We start from the raw sequence: 20,161 nt of genomic DNA, 5'->3' as shown, positions 1-20,161 counted from the left end.
GCGTCCAATCATAATGAGCATCATCTAAGTCTAAAGTTGCAAAACCTCGATTCCTATCTTAGTACATTTCGCCTCGACTTTAGCCTCACGGTTATACACTCTTAAACATGAAATCACTCAAAAATAGATAATACGGTTCACTCTAATGTGTGAGCATGGAATAAAGAGAAACTCAACACATACAAAACAAATGAGGATAACAAGTTTTAGAACGAAATGATCTCTAAAGAATGGAAATAACCACTAAAACGGAATGGGGAAGCTCACTCACCCTTCTCACCCAATCTACCCTCTAACAATGTTTCCTAAAGGTCAACGGATACAAGTAATGAGATGGAAGTGATGAGATCCCGAGAATGTCGACGTCTTCAATAAGACGAACGCTCAAACAACTTCTAAACTTAGCTTTTGCTTTGAACACATTATTTCTCACAACAATTACACATAAAAAAAAACACAAATAACCCATAAACTCAATTCTTTTTTTTTTTCTTTTTTCTTTTTCTTTCACTTTCTTTTTTTTTTCTTTTTTTTTTCACTTTTTTCATAACAAAACAACACTAGTATTCTCAACAAACAACTTTTTCTTCTTTCGCACTTTGCTTTCACATTCTTCTTTCTACAACTATCATGTCTTCATTCTCGGGAGTAAGATGATGGATAGATGGTGGAGTATCCGTCTACCTAAAGTTGACACTATTATCGGGTTTCATGGACTACAAGAGTAAGGTCGCTATCCTGATGTCACTCCTAGTGGCTAAGAAAGTTGAGCTCATCAGATCGTCTAAGCTCTTTGAAAAGTTACGAGGTTGAGTAGCTCTTCATTCTACTCAGAGTTAGCGCAGAAGAGTACACTCGAAAACAATATAAAGGCTCAGATATCTCACATGGGTTTAAGTCTCCACTAATGACTAGTATAGGTCCCTCAGAAATGTTTCTTCTTCCTTAGGATGCTGCTCACATGATCAGACAACAAACGCCAAAGGACTTAACATTCATGAAAAAGACTAAGAGCATGCATAACATTCACCAAAACTGAAACACATGCATCAACATACTTAAGCATATCACTAAAGTCATATCAAATCTACCAAAAATTTTCAAATTTGGTGAATATTGAACTCTCTTGTCTTTTGAAACCCCATGGTCATGGCTAAAAGTCATACCCCATCCCCAAACTTAAAATTAACATTGTCCTCAATGTTTCAACCATATACTCACCAAAAGATAAGACATATTAATTTAAAGAGAAGAATGGAAAGATATTACCATAGCCGGAGGAGATAAGAGATACTACTACCGAGACTCGTGTATGAACAGGTTCCAAGTTGATGTCGAGCTCGTCGCCATCCCCAAACTTGGAACAAACCATGCCTCAGAAGCAAAACAAGTAAGAACTGCTCCTATGATCAACAAGAAATATGAGAATGAAGCACATAAGATCATGACCATAAAAATGACCACTAACGCGGGTACACACGATTGCATTGAGCTATGCAATTAGCCGTTGATTCTCTTGCTTTCGCAAGAGCACGAGTTCTGTCTCGTGGAGGGTTTCCAGAGATGATACCCACAAACATCAAAACCCATCTCAATCAGTCAAAGATCATACAATAAGAGACGGAAATTTTGGGGGTCAACCCAAAGAAAGCTATATGCAGGTGCTAATCGTCTCACAAAAAGATCAGAAATGTAAAGTGCACATGAGACGATAAAAGAAAACAAGTCATCCCCAAACTTAGTGGGTGCACAGTCCACTAAGTAGGCATAAATAGAAGGAACGACGTACACGTGAAGGGTCAAAATATCAGTCGAAGGCAAAAAATCATCTGGAAGCTTAGTGGACAGAATATCCACTATGTCCATAGACGTCTTTGGAAAGACGTCTGAAATGTCCCAAAAGGGATCAACAACCGAGTTTGAGATCATGTGGAAAGTCGAACTAGACTCTAAGGGTAAGGCAGTAGGCTCGGGGACCAAGTCAAGGTCCATGGTTTCCTTAGGTAAATAGTCTGACAAACTATCCAACATGTCTCTAACTACTATGTCATCAACATCCTCAAAGGCATCTGGAGCCTCGCAGTCAGTTATAATATCAGGCCTTCCTAGCATTGCATCTAAGACTGACTCCTTACATGTGTCAAAAATCGGATAGTTCATAATCGTGTCATCCTCAAACTTGCTCATAGAGCCATCATCCTGAACATCAAAGTCTCGTATAGTCCTATCATAATGAGACGATAAAAGTTGAGGTAAAGACGAAACAAGGTCATCAATATTTTCGGGCTCTTGGGTCCTCTCAGTAGATTTATCGACATTTAACTTAGTACTAGGGTTAGACGTATTACCCTCGTCATCGTACCTAGTACCCTCTTGAGTTTGGGGTGGTGAAACCCCTTCCTCGTCGACAAATGACTGTGACTCGAGCGTCTCTATCTTTTGAGTTAAGGACTCAATCCTCTGCTTCGTTTGAGTAGCAAATTGTGACATCATCTCAATAAGACGACTCTCGGACTCTGATCGAGATCTATCTTCAAGAGTCTCCTCATAACAAGGCTCACCAGTGTAATAAAATGAAGACTCTTGATAATAACTCCCTCCGTATATACTAGGATCATACCTGCCTCTAAAGTCATTGGTCTCAGAATAGTGTGGACTATAAGGTCTCTCATACATATTTGGTGTCGGACGATATCCATCACTAATCTGACCATCTCTATACATCTGTCGGTATTCTGCTAGTGTCATACGAGATCGATCAGGTTCAGATGGTCTATTCCTCTCACTAATCGGATCATCTCTACACATTCGTTGATAATCTCCGAAGGTCATACCAGGTCGATTAGGCTCAATTGACCTATTCCCCTCATTGACCCGTCGGTGTTCTCCTGGGGTCATACCACGTTGGTTAAGCTCAGCTCTACGCAACTGTTGGTATTCTCTTAAGGTCATATCAGGTCGGGTAATGATGGAACTCTTCAGATCAAGGTCATCATCATCATCATGGAATGACCAACCGTTAGAATAACGTGCCATGATCTCACAATGTTCAAGGAACAACACACAAGCTATAAATGTAAACTACCAACCAATTACACACAAGTAGAAAGAAATAGATAGAATACGATACTAGCGAATGCTCCTCTCGTTTCGTTCTTCCTTCTAATTCCTTTCTTTTCCTTCGCTCCTATGTTCTTTTTTTTCGGCTTTATCCTTAGAGTACTTCCTGAAAATAAGAAAGAGTCAGAAACTACGAAAATAAACAAAAACGTTTAAGTTAACAAATAACACTAAACTAATGAACAAAACGAACAAACAATATCCAAACTACTAAACCTATCCCCGGCAGCGGCGCCAAAAACTTGATGGGCCTAAAAGGTTACCCTAAAAGGTCTCCACCCGCAAGTATACGGGCGTCAAGTAATAACCCGGTAAGACCGGGATCGATCCTCAAGGATAGAGAGGTAATTCAGATATCGAGAGAGTCTAGCCACCGGTTTAAGTGTCAGTCACTAACTCAGACTAAAAACAAAAAGATAATAAGTTGGGTTTTTGGATTGATTTCAAATAAATAAACAAATAAGGCTAACTAAACTAAAGGTGAGAGATTCGGGAAGAGTCGAGCAAGAATCGAATGAGAGGGATACTTCGATCCACAAAGTCGATAGTGACTAGTACTAATGATCTATAAGCATAAAAAGTTAGTTAACTTCATCCATTTACTTGGATGGGTCAACGAACTCTTGGTTTAACTCAGATTCCAGTCCATGAATGGTCTAAAAACCCGGAAGATTTATCATTAAAAGCAATAAAACTCTTTTGTCACATCAAAAATGTTTCACGAGTATCTGACTACAAAAGCTAGCTAGACATGGCGATACAAATAATAAATGGGAAGAAGACAAAGAAAGACACGAGTTAAGGTGAGAATCTCCCTATTCCGATGAGGCGCGAGACTAAGATCGACGGGAAATATATGTGTTGAAGTGCTGCCGATCTCCCTGTAACAGAATGCAGGGGTCCTCTTAACAGTATACAATGGGTGTCCTCTCAGCAGAACTTGACCTCCCCTTATCAGCCAGTATCATCTTCTTCCTTAAGAAAAATCCACCATGAAAGCTTCACTTAAGCTTTCTCTCTCTAGATGTATTAACTCAAAAACTCAATCAAACACAAGGAGCATCAAATCAATGGAATGGACAGTAAAAACCCTAAACTTTCCGGCCAAAATAATGGCCGGAAGCACCACAAACTAATCCGGCCAGATTCAAGCTTTCCGGCCAAGCATCTACTGCCCCTAGCTGCTGCAGACGCGTCCCGAACTGCTGTAGACTCCTCTCAAGCTGCTGTTCCGAGCAAATCTAATGGTGAACCCGAGCTGCAGTAAGTGCAAATTTTGGAGCTGCTCTAATGGAGGTCTGACCTGCTGCCAAGAGGAGCCCGACTGCCCGAGCTGCTAAGTTGTTCCAGCTAGCTGCTGTCAAACCAAGATGAGAGGCCGAGCTGCCTTCAATGATGCCCGAGCTGCTTCTTCCGGCGCCTTCAATGGCTGTCCCGAGTAGAAAAGCTGATGTTCCGACCTCTTCTTCTCACCCGTGAAGCTGCTGGTTGTTTTCCCGGCCGGCCAAGCTATGGCCGGCGGTTTCTCCTCCCTCTCTCTCTCTCTAGCTTTTTCTAAAATACCTAATGGAGATCTCCCCAAAACCCTAACTCCTTGATTATTAAAACCAAAGTCAGACTTGTCAATTAGAACCTAGGACCACCTTCACTTGGTCCACTCAGTTTGACTTGGTCTTAAGTCTATTTTGATTTGGGCTTTTAAAGGGTGCTCATAAGATTTCCATTTTGTTCATTCTTCTTTGGGCTTTGGGCTTGCCTTTGAGTTTCATCTAGAACCAGAGAGTGCCTTCATCATTTTCTCTACACATCTAATTCTCAGAAAAGATTAAAATATCCTCGGTTTCTTTCTTCCATAATTTTCCGGTCCGAACTCCGATTCGACTTCCGTTTTCGCCGTCGGACTCACCATTGACTCAACTTGCCATTTAAGCTCTGATTTTTCACCAAAATGACCCGAATACCCCTGGTGCTATTTCCTTACGGTTCCCACATGAGATGAAAATGTGACAAACGCTCCGTTTTATTCCGAATTAAGAGTCAAACTCCAAATGAGGTACCTACCAAGAAAAACTTATAAATAATTAGAAATAAAACACGAAAAGAACTAACTCATCAAAGTTAAAGTATCCAAATGTGGCATTTTAACGCCACATCACCTCTCTTACTATAGAAAAAACCCTTTGGTCTACCATTCAATAATAGTGAGAAAGATGTTGTAGTCACACAACTATAATGATCTTGTGAGTATTTGCTATAATCCCAAACTTCTTCAGAACTGCACTTAAGAAATCCCATTCCATTCTGTCATATGCTTTTGCCATATCTACTTTCATGGCAAAAGCTCCCTCTTTCGCCGTTGTTAGTGAAATAAAATGAAAAAGTTCTTGCGCAATTATAATATTGTCGGAAATCTGTCGTCCAGGAATGAAGGCATTCTGTACTTGAGATATGATATTGTCTAGTAATGGTCTCAACCGATTGCTAAGAATTTTAGCAACTATTCGGTATAAAACATTACATAACGAAATAGGCTTGAAATCTGCCAGTATTTCTAGTGCCTGCACTTTAGGAATAAGAGCAATAAAATTATGGTTAAGATTACCTAGTAACTTGCCTGACTCAAATATATATTTAATCTGATGTGTGACTTCGTCCCTATTACCGTCCAACAATGCTTATAAAAATCAGCTGAAAACCCGTCTGGTCCTGGTGCTTTCCCCACCTTCATCTCATTAATAATATGCCATATCTCCTCCTTTGACGGCACACGACTAATCATTAGATTTTTTGTTGCTAGTAATGGTTTGTCCATCAACTCCAAACCATCAGGAAATGGAGTTATTTGTTCTGATCTTGAAGCTTTATAGAAGTGTTTAATAAAGGTATTAGATATAACTGATGGGTCAGATGACCACGTCTGATTCGGTAGCTTAACCGAGAAAATATTATTCTTTCGTCTTCTGTTCAATACAGAAAGATGAAAAATTTTTGTATTTCTATCATTTTCCTCCACCCAAAACTTCTTCGCTCTCTGCCTCTAGAAAATTTCTTCTGAATTCCTTAAACTTCTTCACTATCCGCGCTTCCTCTTCTAGGTTGTCGACTGATGGAACCCTCATTTGTGTTCTTAATAATGTTTCCTTGGTCTCCTTTATCAGTTCGAATATATGCCCCACTGAATGCCTACTCCACTTTTTCAACTCCACACCTAGTTGTTTAAGCTTGTCTGTGAACTCACCTTTTCCCTGTCTCCATTTTTCCTTCATAATACATTCGAAATCTTTATGCAATGTCCAGTGTCTTTCAAACCGAAGCGGGATGCTACCTCTGATTTTTGTTCTCTCTGTATTTAAAATTATCGGCGCATGATCCCTATGAAATCTTGGTAAGTGTTTAACTATAGTATTTGGGAAACAAAGTCTCCAAAAATTATCCATCACTTAAAATATTAAGTTCATTCGTATGGGAGATTTAATGTTACCGTATATATCTTCCCAATATTTTGTTTGACTAAGTAAACAATAACCCAAATATCAAGCAAAATCTCTTAACAACATTGACACAAATTTTGTTCATAAAAAAAACAGGGACACAAATTTACTGACTAAATAGTAAACAAATTCAATTTTCTAAATATCCCACCGAAATTTGCTTATATTAAGTCAAACCAATTTTGAAAATTGAACCATATGCTATATGTTAGAGCAATCGGAACTATTCAATCTTAAAATATCTCCTGCTATTTTGGTCAAACATGAATTCTAAAATCTCAACTAAAATATCTCTAACACCCGAGATATTACTCAAATATGGATCGCCAATAACTGATCAACATCTAAGCATGTAATAACCGATTAAATGTACACAAAATAACATCAGATTTCGTTCCTAAAACATTTCTAGAATCGGTTTTACTAGTCAAATCGATTTGATTTTAAAATCCAATATAAGTCTATAGTATGGAGATATATTTCAAAGAACCTTTAAATCAAATTTGTTTCAAATAAAATGATTCAACAATATTATTTCGCATATCTAAACTTAAACGATAATTGAAGATCATAGGTTTAGATATCTTAACAAATAATAAATAATTTTAAATACTAATCAACAAAGCTAAAGGCAGGCTCTGATACCAAATGTTAGGAAATTGAATTCTAAATATATGCGGAAGTTACATATTTTCAGCCATTGTTGATTAAGTAGAAATTAGAACTGCAATATAAAACTCTGAAAGTCTTCTAACCCCAATCCTCTCCGTAAGTTGTTGTATTATTGATGGAGGCTACGGACATTCGGTTATTGTAACTACTCCCACTTCTTTTCCATCGAAGAAGGGGGTAGTGAGATGGTCAAAACCAAGTTAGAGGGAAATTAGGAATGTGGGGTCACCCTTAGTCTCCAAAAGAGACGTGTCCAACATAATGTTTATATCTTCTTTCCAATGAAAAAAGCTAATTCATTTGTTACTGCTTCAGGTATTGGTGCTCTAATGGTACTCACTGCAAATTCATCATCTTCTTCCTCTATTTCTACTGCTAGAAAGAAGAAATCTTGATCTGGTATTAACGGAAAAGGAAGAAGAATTATTCTAGAGGAGTCATCTGAGGATGATTCAAATGGGTTGTGATGAATTTGAATGAAGATTTAGGTTCTTAGAAGATTAGTTGGATTAAAGATGAAACACCAAGTTGAATTTGGATGACATTGATATTTCATGGCTCCTGAATTTCAGCACATGATTTCAATGTCTAAGTCAAAGAAGCCATTCTTAGCAACCACAAATAGTAGCAATGAGTTCAAACCGACGAACACAATTTTCTAGGGTTTTTTTTTTGTACCAAACTCAATTTTCTAGGTTTTTTTTTTATTTCAAGGGGTTTTAGGGTTCACGAAGAAGACCCGTTTCCATTGATTTTCTCTCTCTACAAATTTGTTGGTAATGAAGAAAAAGAATAAAATAAGGGTTTATGGAAGAAAAGAGGGAAAACTTAATATAAAAGCTCTAATTCTTGGAGGACATGAGTGAAAAATAATAGAGTGATGTCCCCTTAAACACGGTTGTCCATATAAATTTTTAATTTTTCTAGTTGTCCACGTAAAATAGTTGTCCGCAAAAGATAATTGGTTGTCCATGTATTGGCTACCCTTTTCTTTTGTTTAATGGCTTTTGGTGAGTGCTGGTTTTTCTTTTGTAATAGACTTCCTTTGAGAGTAAATAAAAGTTGTTGTTTTCCCGTTATCGTTTTAATTACTTTGATTGTTGGGCTCCCTCCGTCTTTCCCTTTTTGTTATGTATCTTCTTTGTCTCTACTTCTTCTTCCTCTTCTTCTTCAGATGTGTAATCATTCACCAGTTGTAGGGTTCGATGGTCTTTTTGTAAGCAATATTCTTGAACCAATGAACAATTTTATTTTTGCTTGGTGAAATCTCTTCTTTCTTTTGATTTTTTGTTCCTGCATGCATACTTCAGATATTGACAGCAAAAATATTAATCTGTTAGTATAATCCTAAGCTTACTAATGTTTTTTCCTAACTTGCTACGCTTTGCTCCGAATGTCTTTTCCTGCGCATAAAATTCAAATTAGACCTATCCTGATTATGCATGGCCTAACTTACTAATCCCCTCTGCAAAATAAAAACTCAACTAGCCTTGTATATTGGTTTGTATTTTCTTCGCAGTTTGGTTGATTGCTGGTGTTAAGTTCATCTAGGGCTTCCCCTTGGCCCCTGGTCGTGGCTCTCGCTACCACCACTGGTTTGCTCGCTTGAGCAATGCTATTTTGGACTGGGACTTCTCCTTGACTCCTGGTCGTAGCTCTCGCTATCAGGGTTGTTTCGTCGGCTTGAGCACGACTAGTTTAAACTATGACTTCTCCTTAGGCCCCTAGTTGTGGCTCTCGTTACTAGGATAGCTTGAGAAGGAAAGAAATTTGAATCAGAAGTTGGAAAGGAAAGAAAGATAGATGGAGCTTGGATTATTGTGTGATAAATATGGTGGGTTCGTGATGAGAATGGAAGGAAAGAAATTTGAATCAGAAGTTGGAAAGGAAAGAGAGACAGATGGAGCTTGGATTATTGTGTGATAAATATGGTGGGTTCGTGATGAGAAATTTGAATCAGAACTAATGTTTTAGTGTTTTAGGTCATTGATTGATCTAATCAAAAGCATGTTTAAATTTCCATTCAAACACTATTATCTAGTTATTCAAGTTTGAATCTAATTCTTCTAGTAAAAGACAATACATGCAAACGGCTCGTGATGCCACTGTAGGGTTTCGTGTGTATCTAATACATCTATCCACTATAGGCTCGTGATGACACCGAGTGTATAACTTGAACTCCCTCCTTCGAGTCAAGTAGGACCTTCTTGAAGGTTGAGATGAAGATTTCCTTCTTCTTGACTAGATAATTGAGAGAAACTCCTTTTCTCTCTTTTTCAGACAGCTCTCTCTCTATGAGAAATTACACTGAACTTCTTTTCAGTTGGCTTAGGTTTTCTCTCCTTTTACTTTCTTACTTTCCCTTAGGTTGTCTAATTAGGTCCTTATATAGAAATCCCTAGAATAGGTGTTTGACCCAAACTTAGATTCCTAAAACCTAATTATAAGGTATTTTAACGAAACACCCTTTTAGGGTACCTTTAGTGTGGCCGGCCAACATAGCCCCTTTATGGGCTTCCTTGGCCTGCCCACTAAGGATATAACTGGCCATAAGATGGGCGGCCCCTTGCTAAGGTCGGCCATCACATGGCTGGCCCTCCTAAAGCCTTCCCGGGTCTTCCTTTAAGGCCCGGTTATGTCTGTCTTTTATCCGGACTCTTCCGAACCATCTGGACTTACTAAGAATAGATCCAATCCACCTATTTGCCAATCTTTCACTAGTCATTTCTCTCCGTTCAAACCATCACTCTTATGTGTAACTCTTGTAGGATCCGGTCTATGTTAGCCGCGGATTACCGAAGTTATCCGACGATCGTAGTTGGCTTCTAGCTAAGCGTTACGACCCCTAATTCGATCGGAATAATGATCTTCCGTCTAAGGTCATCACGATCCTATTCGCCAAATCGTACGCATTGACATCTTGGTCGAAGGACATTCCTTCGGAAGGATACCATTCCTTCAGATCGAGGAAATATATCCTTCATCTTGTTCCTCCATTGCTTTTCTCCTTTGCTCCGAGGAGTCGATGTTGGTGGATTTGGCTTCGATGAATCCATCATCTTTCACATGACAATTTTTTAAGATCATCTTTTACTTTTGCAATTTCTTTCTGCAGTAAAAGATTGAATATTTATTGAACCTTTCGGGGGCGAGTTATGGGAACTCAGTGAGACGTGCTTGTGTCAAGCTTGTCTTATGGAAGACGATGGGGGCCCTTTTATAGGCTGACCTAGACCAACTGTGATTAGACGGTGTAGATGAAGCTAGGGATTAGGGATTCGGGTTTGACATCTAGGGCTTGATTTAGTTTCTTATTTTGAAGAGAGATAAAAAGATAACTTGGGTGAAGATAACCCCCAAAACTTGATCATTGTAGGCATTGCTTTTAAAGAAAGTCATATTGAATTGACCAAGTCATAAGTGGAAAATACGTTGCCTATAACAAGTTTGGGCATTGCCTAGAAAATTTCCCTTATAGAAATACGGGTGGCAACTTTGTTTTCAGTAGACACAAATACACTTGAAATACAAAAATAAATGTTAGAAACTAAATTAAAAAATAATCATGATAATACTTGGTATCCTGATTCTCGACAAAACCTCATAGTAATCAAGTATAATTCTCATTTTTTTTAATAATTCTTTAGGCACATTTGTTGTTTATTCACATTCAGTTGTTTTTCTTTCATTTGAATTGACTTTCGTTTATTTAACTCGAACAACTACGTACATACATCTTATTTTTCTTTTGTTATCTCAATCTGAGAAATAAATTTTAATGAGCTCATTTTATAATCTTTATAATCAAGCTAGAATCATTTATATATATTATAACGCGATGGAAAATGATCTGAAACTAATAGTGTAGTGGTTCATAGGTCACGCATGTTTATATAGTTGAGACTCTTAACTAGGGCTACCATATTTAAGCTCGCTTCGGGCCATTGGAAATTCAGGAACGGCCTTGGTAGTTTAGGCAATAAAAAACCTAGAGGTAGGAAAAGATGGACTTTGAGGCCCTTAGGATGGCCCTACGGGTCTTTATATATATATATATATATAGTAGGCCCAAGATATTTTAGTTAGAGTTTATAGTGCTCATTCGATTCATGATGTATTGCATATTACATTCATGATTTATTGCATATATTATTCATGATGTATTTAGTTAGAATTAACTTCAGAGAAGAAAAGGACCTGTTACTTCAAAACTTTATATATAAGAGGGTTTGGCTCCCTTCAACCCATCCAACATAAACCATTTATCAGGTTTCTCTCTCATCTTTTATTTTTGTTAGTATATACCTTTCCCTCTCTCTCTCTCTATGTATATTACTAACTAAAAACTTTACAGTGAGAAATGGCTATGAATGTAGCGGAAGAAATTGAGCGACTAGAAAACGAACTCAAACAACTCCCGGTCACAAAAAATATATCTCTCCTTGAAGAAGCCGAAGATAGGGTAAAAGTTTTTGGTTATGATTATTGTTATTATTATTTTAACCTTGTAATAACGTCAAACTTTTATCTAATTAGCAGATGTATGAACTGAACTGCAAAATGTTGCGGACGGGTCGGAGAGACGGAAAAGATAAGCTTCGTAAAGACCTCAGAAAAGCAGAAGACTGTGTGCCGAGTTTCTATGAGAGACTAAGCGAAGAGGAAAAAGTATTAAAGAGGCCGAGAGACCAAATCCGGCGCAGAATTGAAGAACTTAGAGATCAGAATATGCCATAAAAATATCTGGCGAAAGATTTTTTTTTTATAATGTTAGACTGAACTTTAGTGTTAAGAATTAAAACCTCCATTTCAAAAGTAGCTAGATTAAATCTATGAATATTTGTGGTTGTTAGATATAACAATCGTACTATATATTTGTGTTATCATAATTAAGTTGATGATTAAGACTTAAGTTGATTCTGAAAATGTTTTAAATTCCAAGTCACTTATTGTTGAGTTGAACGACAAAAGACAGATACGAGTATCGCTACACATGGATGACTAGTTTCTTTTTCTTGTTATTACAGGTAGGTTTTGTGTGGCCTTGTGATGAGACACTCATTTGACATGTTAATTTGCTATTTATGGTGAGACACTCATTTGACATGTTAGTTTGCTATTTGTTTCACATTTGACCAGGATATGACTTCTGGAGGTTATAAGATGGCAACCTATTTGAATTTTCTTAAGCTTTCAAAACAGGGGCCTACAATATATATTCCTGTAGAAAGATGCTAACAGATAAATTAATAAAGCCTTGGCTACAAATCAATTAATCAATAGAATATATGAAACTTCCTACACTGTTGTTTACATGTTAATGGAGAACGAATAGACATCGGTCTAGACTTGGATAATGTGGTTCCTATTATTTTTGAAAAAGGAGAAGGCCTGTTGTCATCCACACCTACATATTCGTTGTTTTTTATGTCTTCTCTATTCTTCTCCAAAAACATGTGATCGAGATCTTCTAACTCTATACTCTCGAAAAACATCTTTCGACACCTTCGAGTTAGAACATCATCAAGACCTTGAATAATTAGTTTTACCTTTTCTTCGATTGACTTCATGAAGCAATGTTGGATGACTAGTTTGATAGAAATCAGAGAGAAATTAGAATTCATTAAACTCATGAATTATTGTTGTGATTCAATTACAAGTATTAAGCTTATATAAGCTCTCATAGATTCAGTTATAGAGAGAGAGTGTGGAATAACAAATTCTGTTATTCCCAACAAACTCTAACTACCTATTCTGTTAACACTCTAAAGGCACCCCTATACCTCATTTATTTCTTTTCTTACATCCTGTTTACACCTTCTCCTTCATTCATATTAACACCTAGAATACACTTATACTTGTATTCATTATCATGCCCCCTCAAGATGATGGGTCGATCAGAACCATTAGCTTGCCTCTAAGGTTGAGAAACTGATCTTTAGCAAGACCCTTTGTAAACAAGTCAGCTGGTTGCTCTAATGATGGAATATACTTGATTTCAAGTCGACCAGAAGCTACCAAGTCCCTAACAAAATGATAATCGACTTCAATGTGTTTTGTCCTGGCATGACAAATTGGATTTGCTGCAATATTCTTTGCTCCTAGATTGTCACAGTATAACACCATTGGAAGAGACACCTGTTGATGGAGCTCCTCAAGAAGAAATGAAATCCAAAGTACTTCAGCAGAGGTGATGGAGAGAGCTTTGTATTCAGCTTCAGTAGATGACTTTGCAACAGTAGGTTGCTTCTTGGAGCACCATGAAACTAGTGATTGACCAAGTACAATACAAAAGCCACTTGTTGATCTCCTAGAATCCGGGCACCCAGCCCAATCAGAATCTGAGTAACCTCTTAGATTAGAGATGTCTCCTGGTGTGATAGTAATCCCACAGTCAATTGTCCCTTTGACATACCTTAAAATCTTCTTCATGAGTTGAATATGAGATGTTCTTGGTGCTTGCATAAATTGGGCTGCATAATTCACAGCATAAGCCAAGTCAGGTCTGGTCATGGTTAGGTACTGAAGACCCCCAACTAAGCTTCTGTAGAAGCTTGGATCAGATAACAATTCACCATCAGACTTGGATAATCGATTTCCACCAGGTACAGGAGTACAACTAGGCTTGGAATCGAGCAACTCAGCTTTTTCTAGTAAACTTAGAGCATATTTCTTTTGGGTGAGAAGTAGAGCAGAAGAATTAGCTCGAGATACTTCAATCCCCAAAAAAAAATGGAGAGGACCTAAGTCCTTCATAGCAAATTCTTTGCTAAGAGTAAGAATAAGAGTATGCATAATAGCACTATTACTTCCAGTCAAAATGATATCATCAACATATAAGAGCAAGACCAATATAACAGAATCTGTGATTTTGATAAACATTGAATGATCATGAGCACTTCTCTTGAAACCCAAAGTGAGAAGAAAAGAGCCAAATCTCTGAAACCAAGCTCTTGGAGCCTGTTTCAAACCATAAAGACTTTTATGAAGAAGACACACATAAGAAGGATATTCCAAGTCAACAAATCCCTGAGGTTGAGTCATAAAAACCTTCTCTTGAAGTACTCCATGCAAGAAAGCATTGGATACATCCAACTGTTGGATGGTCCATTGATTTGAAATAGCTACATTAAGGACTGTTCTTATAGTAGCAGCCTTTACTACTGGGCTAAATGTCTCAGAATAATCCAAACCATCTTTTTGGTGATACCCTTTTGCCACAAGTCTGGCTTTGTATCTCTCCACAGAGCCATCAGACTTATATTTCACCTTAAAAACCCATTTACAACCTAAAAGATTCATAGATGGGTCAGGAGGTACTAATGACCATGTTTCATTCTTTTTTAATGCTTGAAATTCTTCCTTCATAGCACTAATCCATTTAGGATTTGAAGAAGCTTCTTTGAAAGTTGAGGGTTCTTTGTGTTTGAGTAACAAAGTCAAATAAGATTGAGATAAAGGGTGAGTAGTGGTAAAGTGAGATACATAATCAGGAATGCATTTTGGTTTGGATATGCCATTCCTTAGTCGAGTTACCATTCTATGACTTGGTTCAGGATCATTGGGTTCATTCACTGATGTGCTAGCTTGAGGGGAGTGTTCATGTATAGAAGGGATATCAAGTGTTGAATTTATAGGATTGACAGAGGTAAGTGGAAGTTGTAATGTGATAGGTGAAGAGTCTGGATTAGACTCAACTTGTCCTATAGTAGTAAAGGGAAAAGCAGTCTCTTCAAAAATAACATTCCTAGAGATATGAATCTTATGAGTTTCTAAGTCAAAACACTTATAACCCTTATGAGAAGCACTATAGCCAATGAATACACACTTAGATGACTTAGGACTTAGCTTGTCTTGTCTAATAGCACCTAAGTGAGGATAGCATAAGCAGCCAAAAGTTTTGAAGAGAGAGTAATCAGGTGTTTTGTGAAATAATACCTCATAAGGAGACTTGCTCTGCAGAATCTTGGTTGGAAGTCTATTAATAGTGAAGACAGCAGCTGAGAAAGCTTCAAACCATAAATTCTTTGGAGAATGAGATTGAAAAAGAAGAGAATTCCCCATTTCAGTGATCTGTCTATTTCTCCTCTCAGCCCTTCCATTCTGCTGAGGAGTATAGGGACAGGAACTTCGAAATATGATTCCACATTGATCCAAGTACTGTTTGAATTCTCCTTTCGACAACTCCAATGCACCATCACTTTGGAAATACTTTATAGAAGTATTGAGTAAGTTTTCATGAGAGGTTTTGAACAATTTGAAGTACTTGAGACTGTCAGACTTGTATTTCAGAGGGTAAATCCACAAAAACCTACTGAAATCATCTAAAAATAGTATGAAGTACCTATCTCCATTGAGAGTCACAGTTGGAGAAGGACCCCAAATATCACAGTGTATCAAGTACAAAGGAGATTCAGTGTAGCTATCTGATAGAGGAAATGGTAGTAATTTGCTTTTGGCAATAGAACATGGGTGACATAAACTCTTAGATGGCTTGTCTATTACAGAGATCAATTTGTTTCTTGATAGAAGATGAATTATAGCATCTGATGTGTGGCCTAGTCTAGTATGCCAAATAGAGTATGGTGCAGCAAGAGACACAGTATAGACTTGATGATCATGCTCATTTTGTATATCAAAGACAATAGGATATAGATGATTTCTAACTGTTCCCTCATTGAGAATGTCTTCAGACCATAGGTCTTTTATTTGATAACCCCAAGGTGTAAAAGTCATAGAACATTGATTGTCATATGTAAATTTCGATATAGAAAGCAAGTTCCTTTTGAGTTTAGGAACATATAGCACATTAAACAAATCGAAATTATAGGATGGAGTATGAAGTTGAGCATTACCTGTAGCTGAAATAGGAATTGAAAGACCATTTCCAATCATTACTGAGTCAGAACCCTTATACTCTTGTTGATCAATAATGGTAGTAGGGTCATTTGTCATATGACTGGTGGCTCCAGTATCAGCCAACCAGACCCTCTCAGTGATGGTATTATGGACTTCATTAGTTGGAGTATCATGTGAAGGGACTATGACCACCATATTTGCCTCTTCACAATTGAATTCATCTGAATTGTAGTCAAAACTTGACTCATACAATTCTTCATCTGTTGGAGTGTAAACTCCCATTTTCTCATTTTTACTTTCATCTATACTTTCATAGAGATGGATACCAGCAAAATTTCCTTTTATAGGCTTAAGTTGCTGAGAAAACCTCTTTTGAGGTTGATTTTGATCATTTTTACTTTGTGAATTCTTTATAGAATCATCAGGAGCATATCTATACCTGCACTTTGAAGCAAAATGTCCCCATCTTTTGCATATGCCACAAGGAACAGTACTAAAATCAAAATCAGAAGCTGATTCTCCTAGATTTTGATTAGAAGAAGAAGAAGAAGGACCTCTATAAGAATTAGAAATTGTCTTTCCTTGATCTATTTGATAAGAATTTTTGTAATTTGGATGTAATTGAGAAGATCTATTTGGATTAAAAGATTTATAACCAGCTCTAGAAGGAAGATTTCTGACAAAATAAGCTGAACTTTCATCTTCTTGAGTTTGAGTTTTCATCCATTGTTCATGATGAATTAGACGAGTTCTAAGTTCAGAGAAAGTAATAGGTGTTTCTCTATTATGAATAGCTATAACAAATGATCGATAATCTTTTCCAAGACCTTTTAGAACAATTCGACTAAGTTCCTTATCAGATAAACGATCATTAACAGCAATTAAAGAGTCAGATAATACCTTGATCTTTCGAAGATACTCAGTTGTAGAAGAATCACCTTTCTTAATCGACTGAATTTGTTCACGAAGTGAGGCAATCCTTGCCTCATATTCTTCAACATAATTTTGCTCCAGATAGCACCAAATTTCTCTAGAAGTTTGAAGTCCAAGAACATCTGAAGAGATAGAATGAGTAAATGTTGCTTTCATACATGATTTGACAAAATTATCTGTTTTCCTCCATTGAAGATAGAGAGGATTAGGAACTTCATGATTATTCTCTATAATTGACTTATTTGGAGGAACAATTGAGCCATCGACAAATCCAAAGAGATCGGTACTGATTAGAATTGCTTCGAATTGATCCTTCCATATTAGAAAATTCGATCCATCAAGCTTCTCCGAAACAAAACTTGCTATATTAGATATGGAAGTATTCGGTGAAGTGAGATTTGGTGATGAAACTGAATGCGATGATTGAGAAGCCATTAGAGATTAATGAGAATGAATATCGATTTCTTAGAGAGAGAGAGTGATTCGATGAAGAAGACGAAGTACAGAAAAAAAACCACAGCTCTTATACCATGATAGAAATCAGAGAGAAATTAGAATTCATTAAACTCATGAATTATTGTTGTGATTCAATTACAAGTATTAAGCTTATATAAGCTCTCATAGATTCAGTTATAGAGAGAGAGTGTGGAATAACAAATTCTGTTATTCCCAACAAACTCTAACTACCTATTCTGTTAACACTCTAAAGGCACCCCTATACCTCATTTATTTCTTTTCTTACATCCTGTTTACACCTTCTCCTTCATTCATATTAACACCTAGAATACACTTATACTTGTATTCATTATCATAGTTTTATATATTCTTCTCTGTTTTTACTACTCAAAACCATTTCCTTCCCTCCAGGACACAACTCTACAATTTTCCTTCTGGACACTGCTTCATCTTCTTCTTCACTTTCCCAAACAAATGTCAAGCCCAAACCATCTGAATCTACAAACTCATAATCCATCTCTAAAATATCTCTGCAGCTTTTGTACATGTATGGATCCACATTGCGTATATCTTCCAATGTAACAATAGATCCGGCTAATTGCAAGAGAAACAATCGATCAAATCCAATTTGTATTTGCACGTCGTGCATCAATGCTAAAGCAATCACTCGACCACAAAACCCATAATATTGAAGTTTTTGACGATCCACTTTTGCTGCAAACAAGATAGTGAAATTATTAAAGATAGAAAATGTTGAAGTTGTAAGGTATAACATGACTAAAAACATGAAAAACAATTCAAAATGTTGAATAAATACCTGGATTAAGATAGATCCTCTGAGGGTTATGTGGGCATGATAGGAACAGAGAACTCTGTGGAGTGAATAGATGTCGGCATAGCAAGAGGAGCCACCCCTTGAAAACACCATGACCTGCAAGTGCTACCTCATTTTTAAACTGAGGGATAATTCCATTCCGCAACAAAATGGGGTTTGCAAGCCCAACATGCTTGAAAGAATCAACCAATAACTTTGAACTGTCAATGAGAACTTTCGTCTTCTGTGGGTGATGATCAGAGACCTGATTTGGAAATATCATCGTGATCAAATATCTTCTACATTCATTGTTTAGTAAATTCTTATGTTGAAGAAGCCACTGGTGATCTTCGCCTCTTTTTGAATTCATAATAAGTTTATTTATTGAAGCTCGGTGAGAATTCAAGCAAGATGAGAGTTTTTCTCCAAATAGATTATAATGTTCAGATACGAAGTTCAATTCCTTGAGAATTGATAGATAATAAGACCATCCATGATTAAATTCGCATTCAGTACATCTTGTATACTCAATGCCATCGTCCATATATGTCAGACCAAGATCAATGTTGTCAAGTAACTTATTAAGATCTTCCCAAAATGGTAAAAGTTGTGTTACATTATAGCACACATCCACAAGCACCTCCATAGGAAGTGAGTGAAATGATGATAAACCTCTCGATCTCATGTACTCTTCAATTTTCGTACACATATGGAGCGTCAATACAGAGAAGTCACGGATATCACTCTCAAATCGTGATTTTAACAAAGACGGCACTCTGCAAAAGCACGACTCTCTGACCAACTTCATATTCACAACAAACTGTTGAGTGAGCTCCCTTATAAATGGGTGAAAGTAAAAGAGTAAGTCCCTTGGTGTTCCGTGCATGAAAAATTGTGATGTGTTTGCAGGCCCAATTGATTTCAACAAATATATGTAAGTTTGACGACATGAGTAGTATAACCCAGAAGTTGTTGTTGTTGTTGTTTTGTCATCATGGAGAAGAACAGTGAACCGTAAAGCTATACTAGCGAATAGGTGTTGAATGTATATAGGGTAGGAATGGATATTAGGATAGATAAAGAGACGAATTGATTCCTCGGCTATGGCTTTATAATATTTGATGGGAGATTTGTATAAATCGACCAGATACTTGGGCATTCCATAAAACAAAAACATTTGTAGATGCTCCCTTTTCTTACGGTTTCTAGGTATCATGGTCAAGTAATTTTTAAGATTGGCTAATACATAATTTCTTATTGATTCATCTTCATCATCGCCATTACTATGATTGTTAATAAGACGTAAAGTAGAGAAAGTCAAATTTCTCAGTACTCGTATTGCTCGCTTGTGGCACTTCTTAGATGCAAAGTGGCGGACAACGTTTGCAAATTCTACCTCAGGTATGAATTCGATTCCCTCTGCTTCAATATTCCGCAAGAAGTACCCTTCCTTGTCCAATAATCTCATCTTGCCCTCTGATAAGAGATGAACAAAATTCTATCTATAACCCCAAAATCTTCTCTCTATCTTTCATCAACCAACCACAAGGGACTTCAAGAAGTAGTAGCAAGCGTTTGTATTCCTATAAAGAAATACTTGAATGGAAAGTTTCTATCTAGTCTACTGTGAGTGAGTCGTTCTTTATATGAAGAGGAAAGGTACTACTTAGTAGGTGGTTTCCTGAAATTTAAAATAGAAGGTTTCTATTTTACCTTTCCTTCCTATAACCTAATAACTGCAACTTCCTAAATTTGAAGATCCAACTGTTCCTTATCTTGTCGTCTTTTAGTAACTAACCAATTTACCATTTATTTC

The 20,161-nt window shown here is 37.0% G+C and overlaps 1 protein-coding gene across 1 annotated transcript; it reads right to left on the bottom strand.

Annotated features, from left to right (window-relative positions):
- Window positions 1-17,883: 17,883 nt before the first annotated feature.
- LOC147556413 (E3 ubiquitin-protein ligase UPL5-like) lies at window positions 17,884-19,813 on the bottom strand. Its single transcript, XM_086658635.1, has 2 exons — window positions 18,349-19,813; window positions 17,884-18,245 (listed from the first exon to the last, which is right to left on the bottom strand). Exons 1-2 carry the CDS (start codon window positions 19,811-19,813, stop codon window positions 17,884-17,886), a joined length of 1,827 nt encoding a protein of 608 aa, XP_086514761.1.
- Window positions 19,814-20,161: the final 348 nt, after the last annotated feature.

The sequence above is a fragment of the Eschscholzia californica genome, unplaced genomic scaffold (assembly GCF_041429995.1).
Source record: "Eschscholzia californica isolate CP2 unplaced genomic scaffold, dmEscCali1.0.p SCAF_2, whole genome shotgun sequence".
Taxonomy (NCBI): domain Eukaryota; kingdom Viridiplantae; phylum Streptophyta; class Magnoliopsida; order Ranunculales; family Papaveraceae; genus Eschscholzia; species Eschscholzia californica.
Note: the sequence above shows the minus strand (reverse complement) of the source record. Positions and strands in the feature narration are given on the sequence as shown.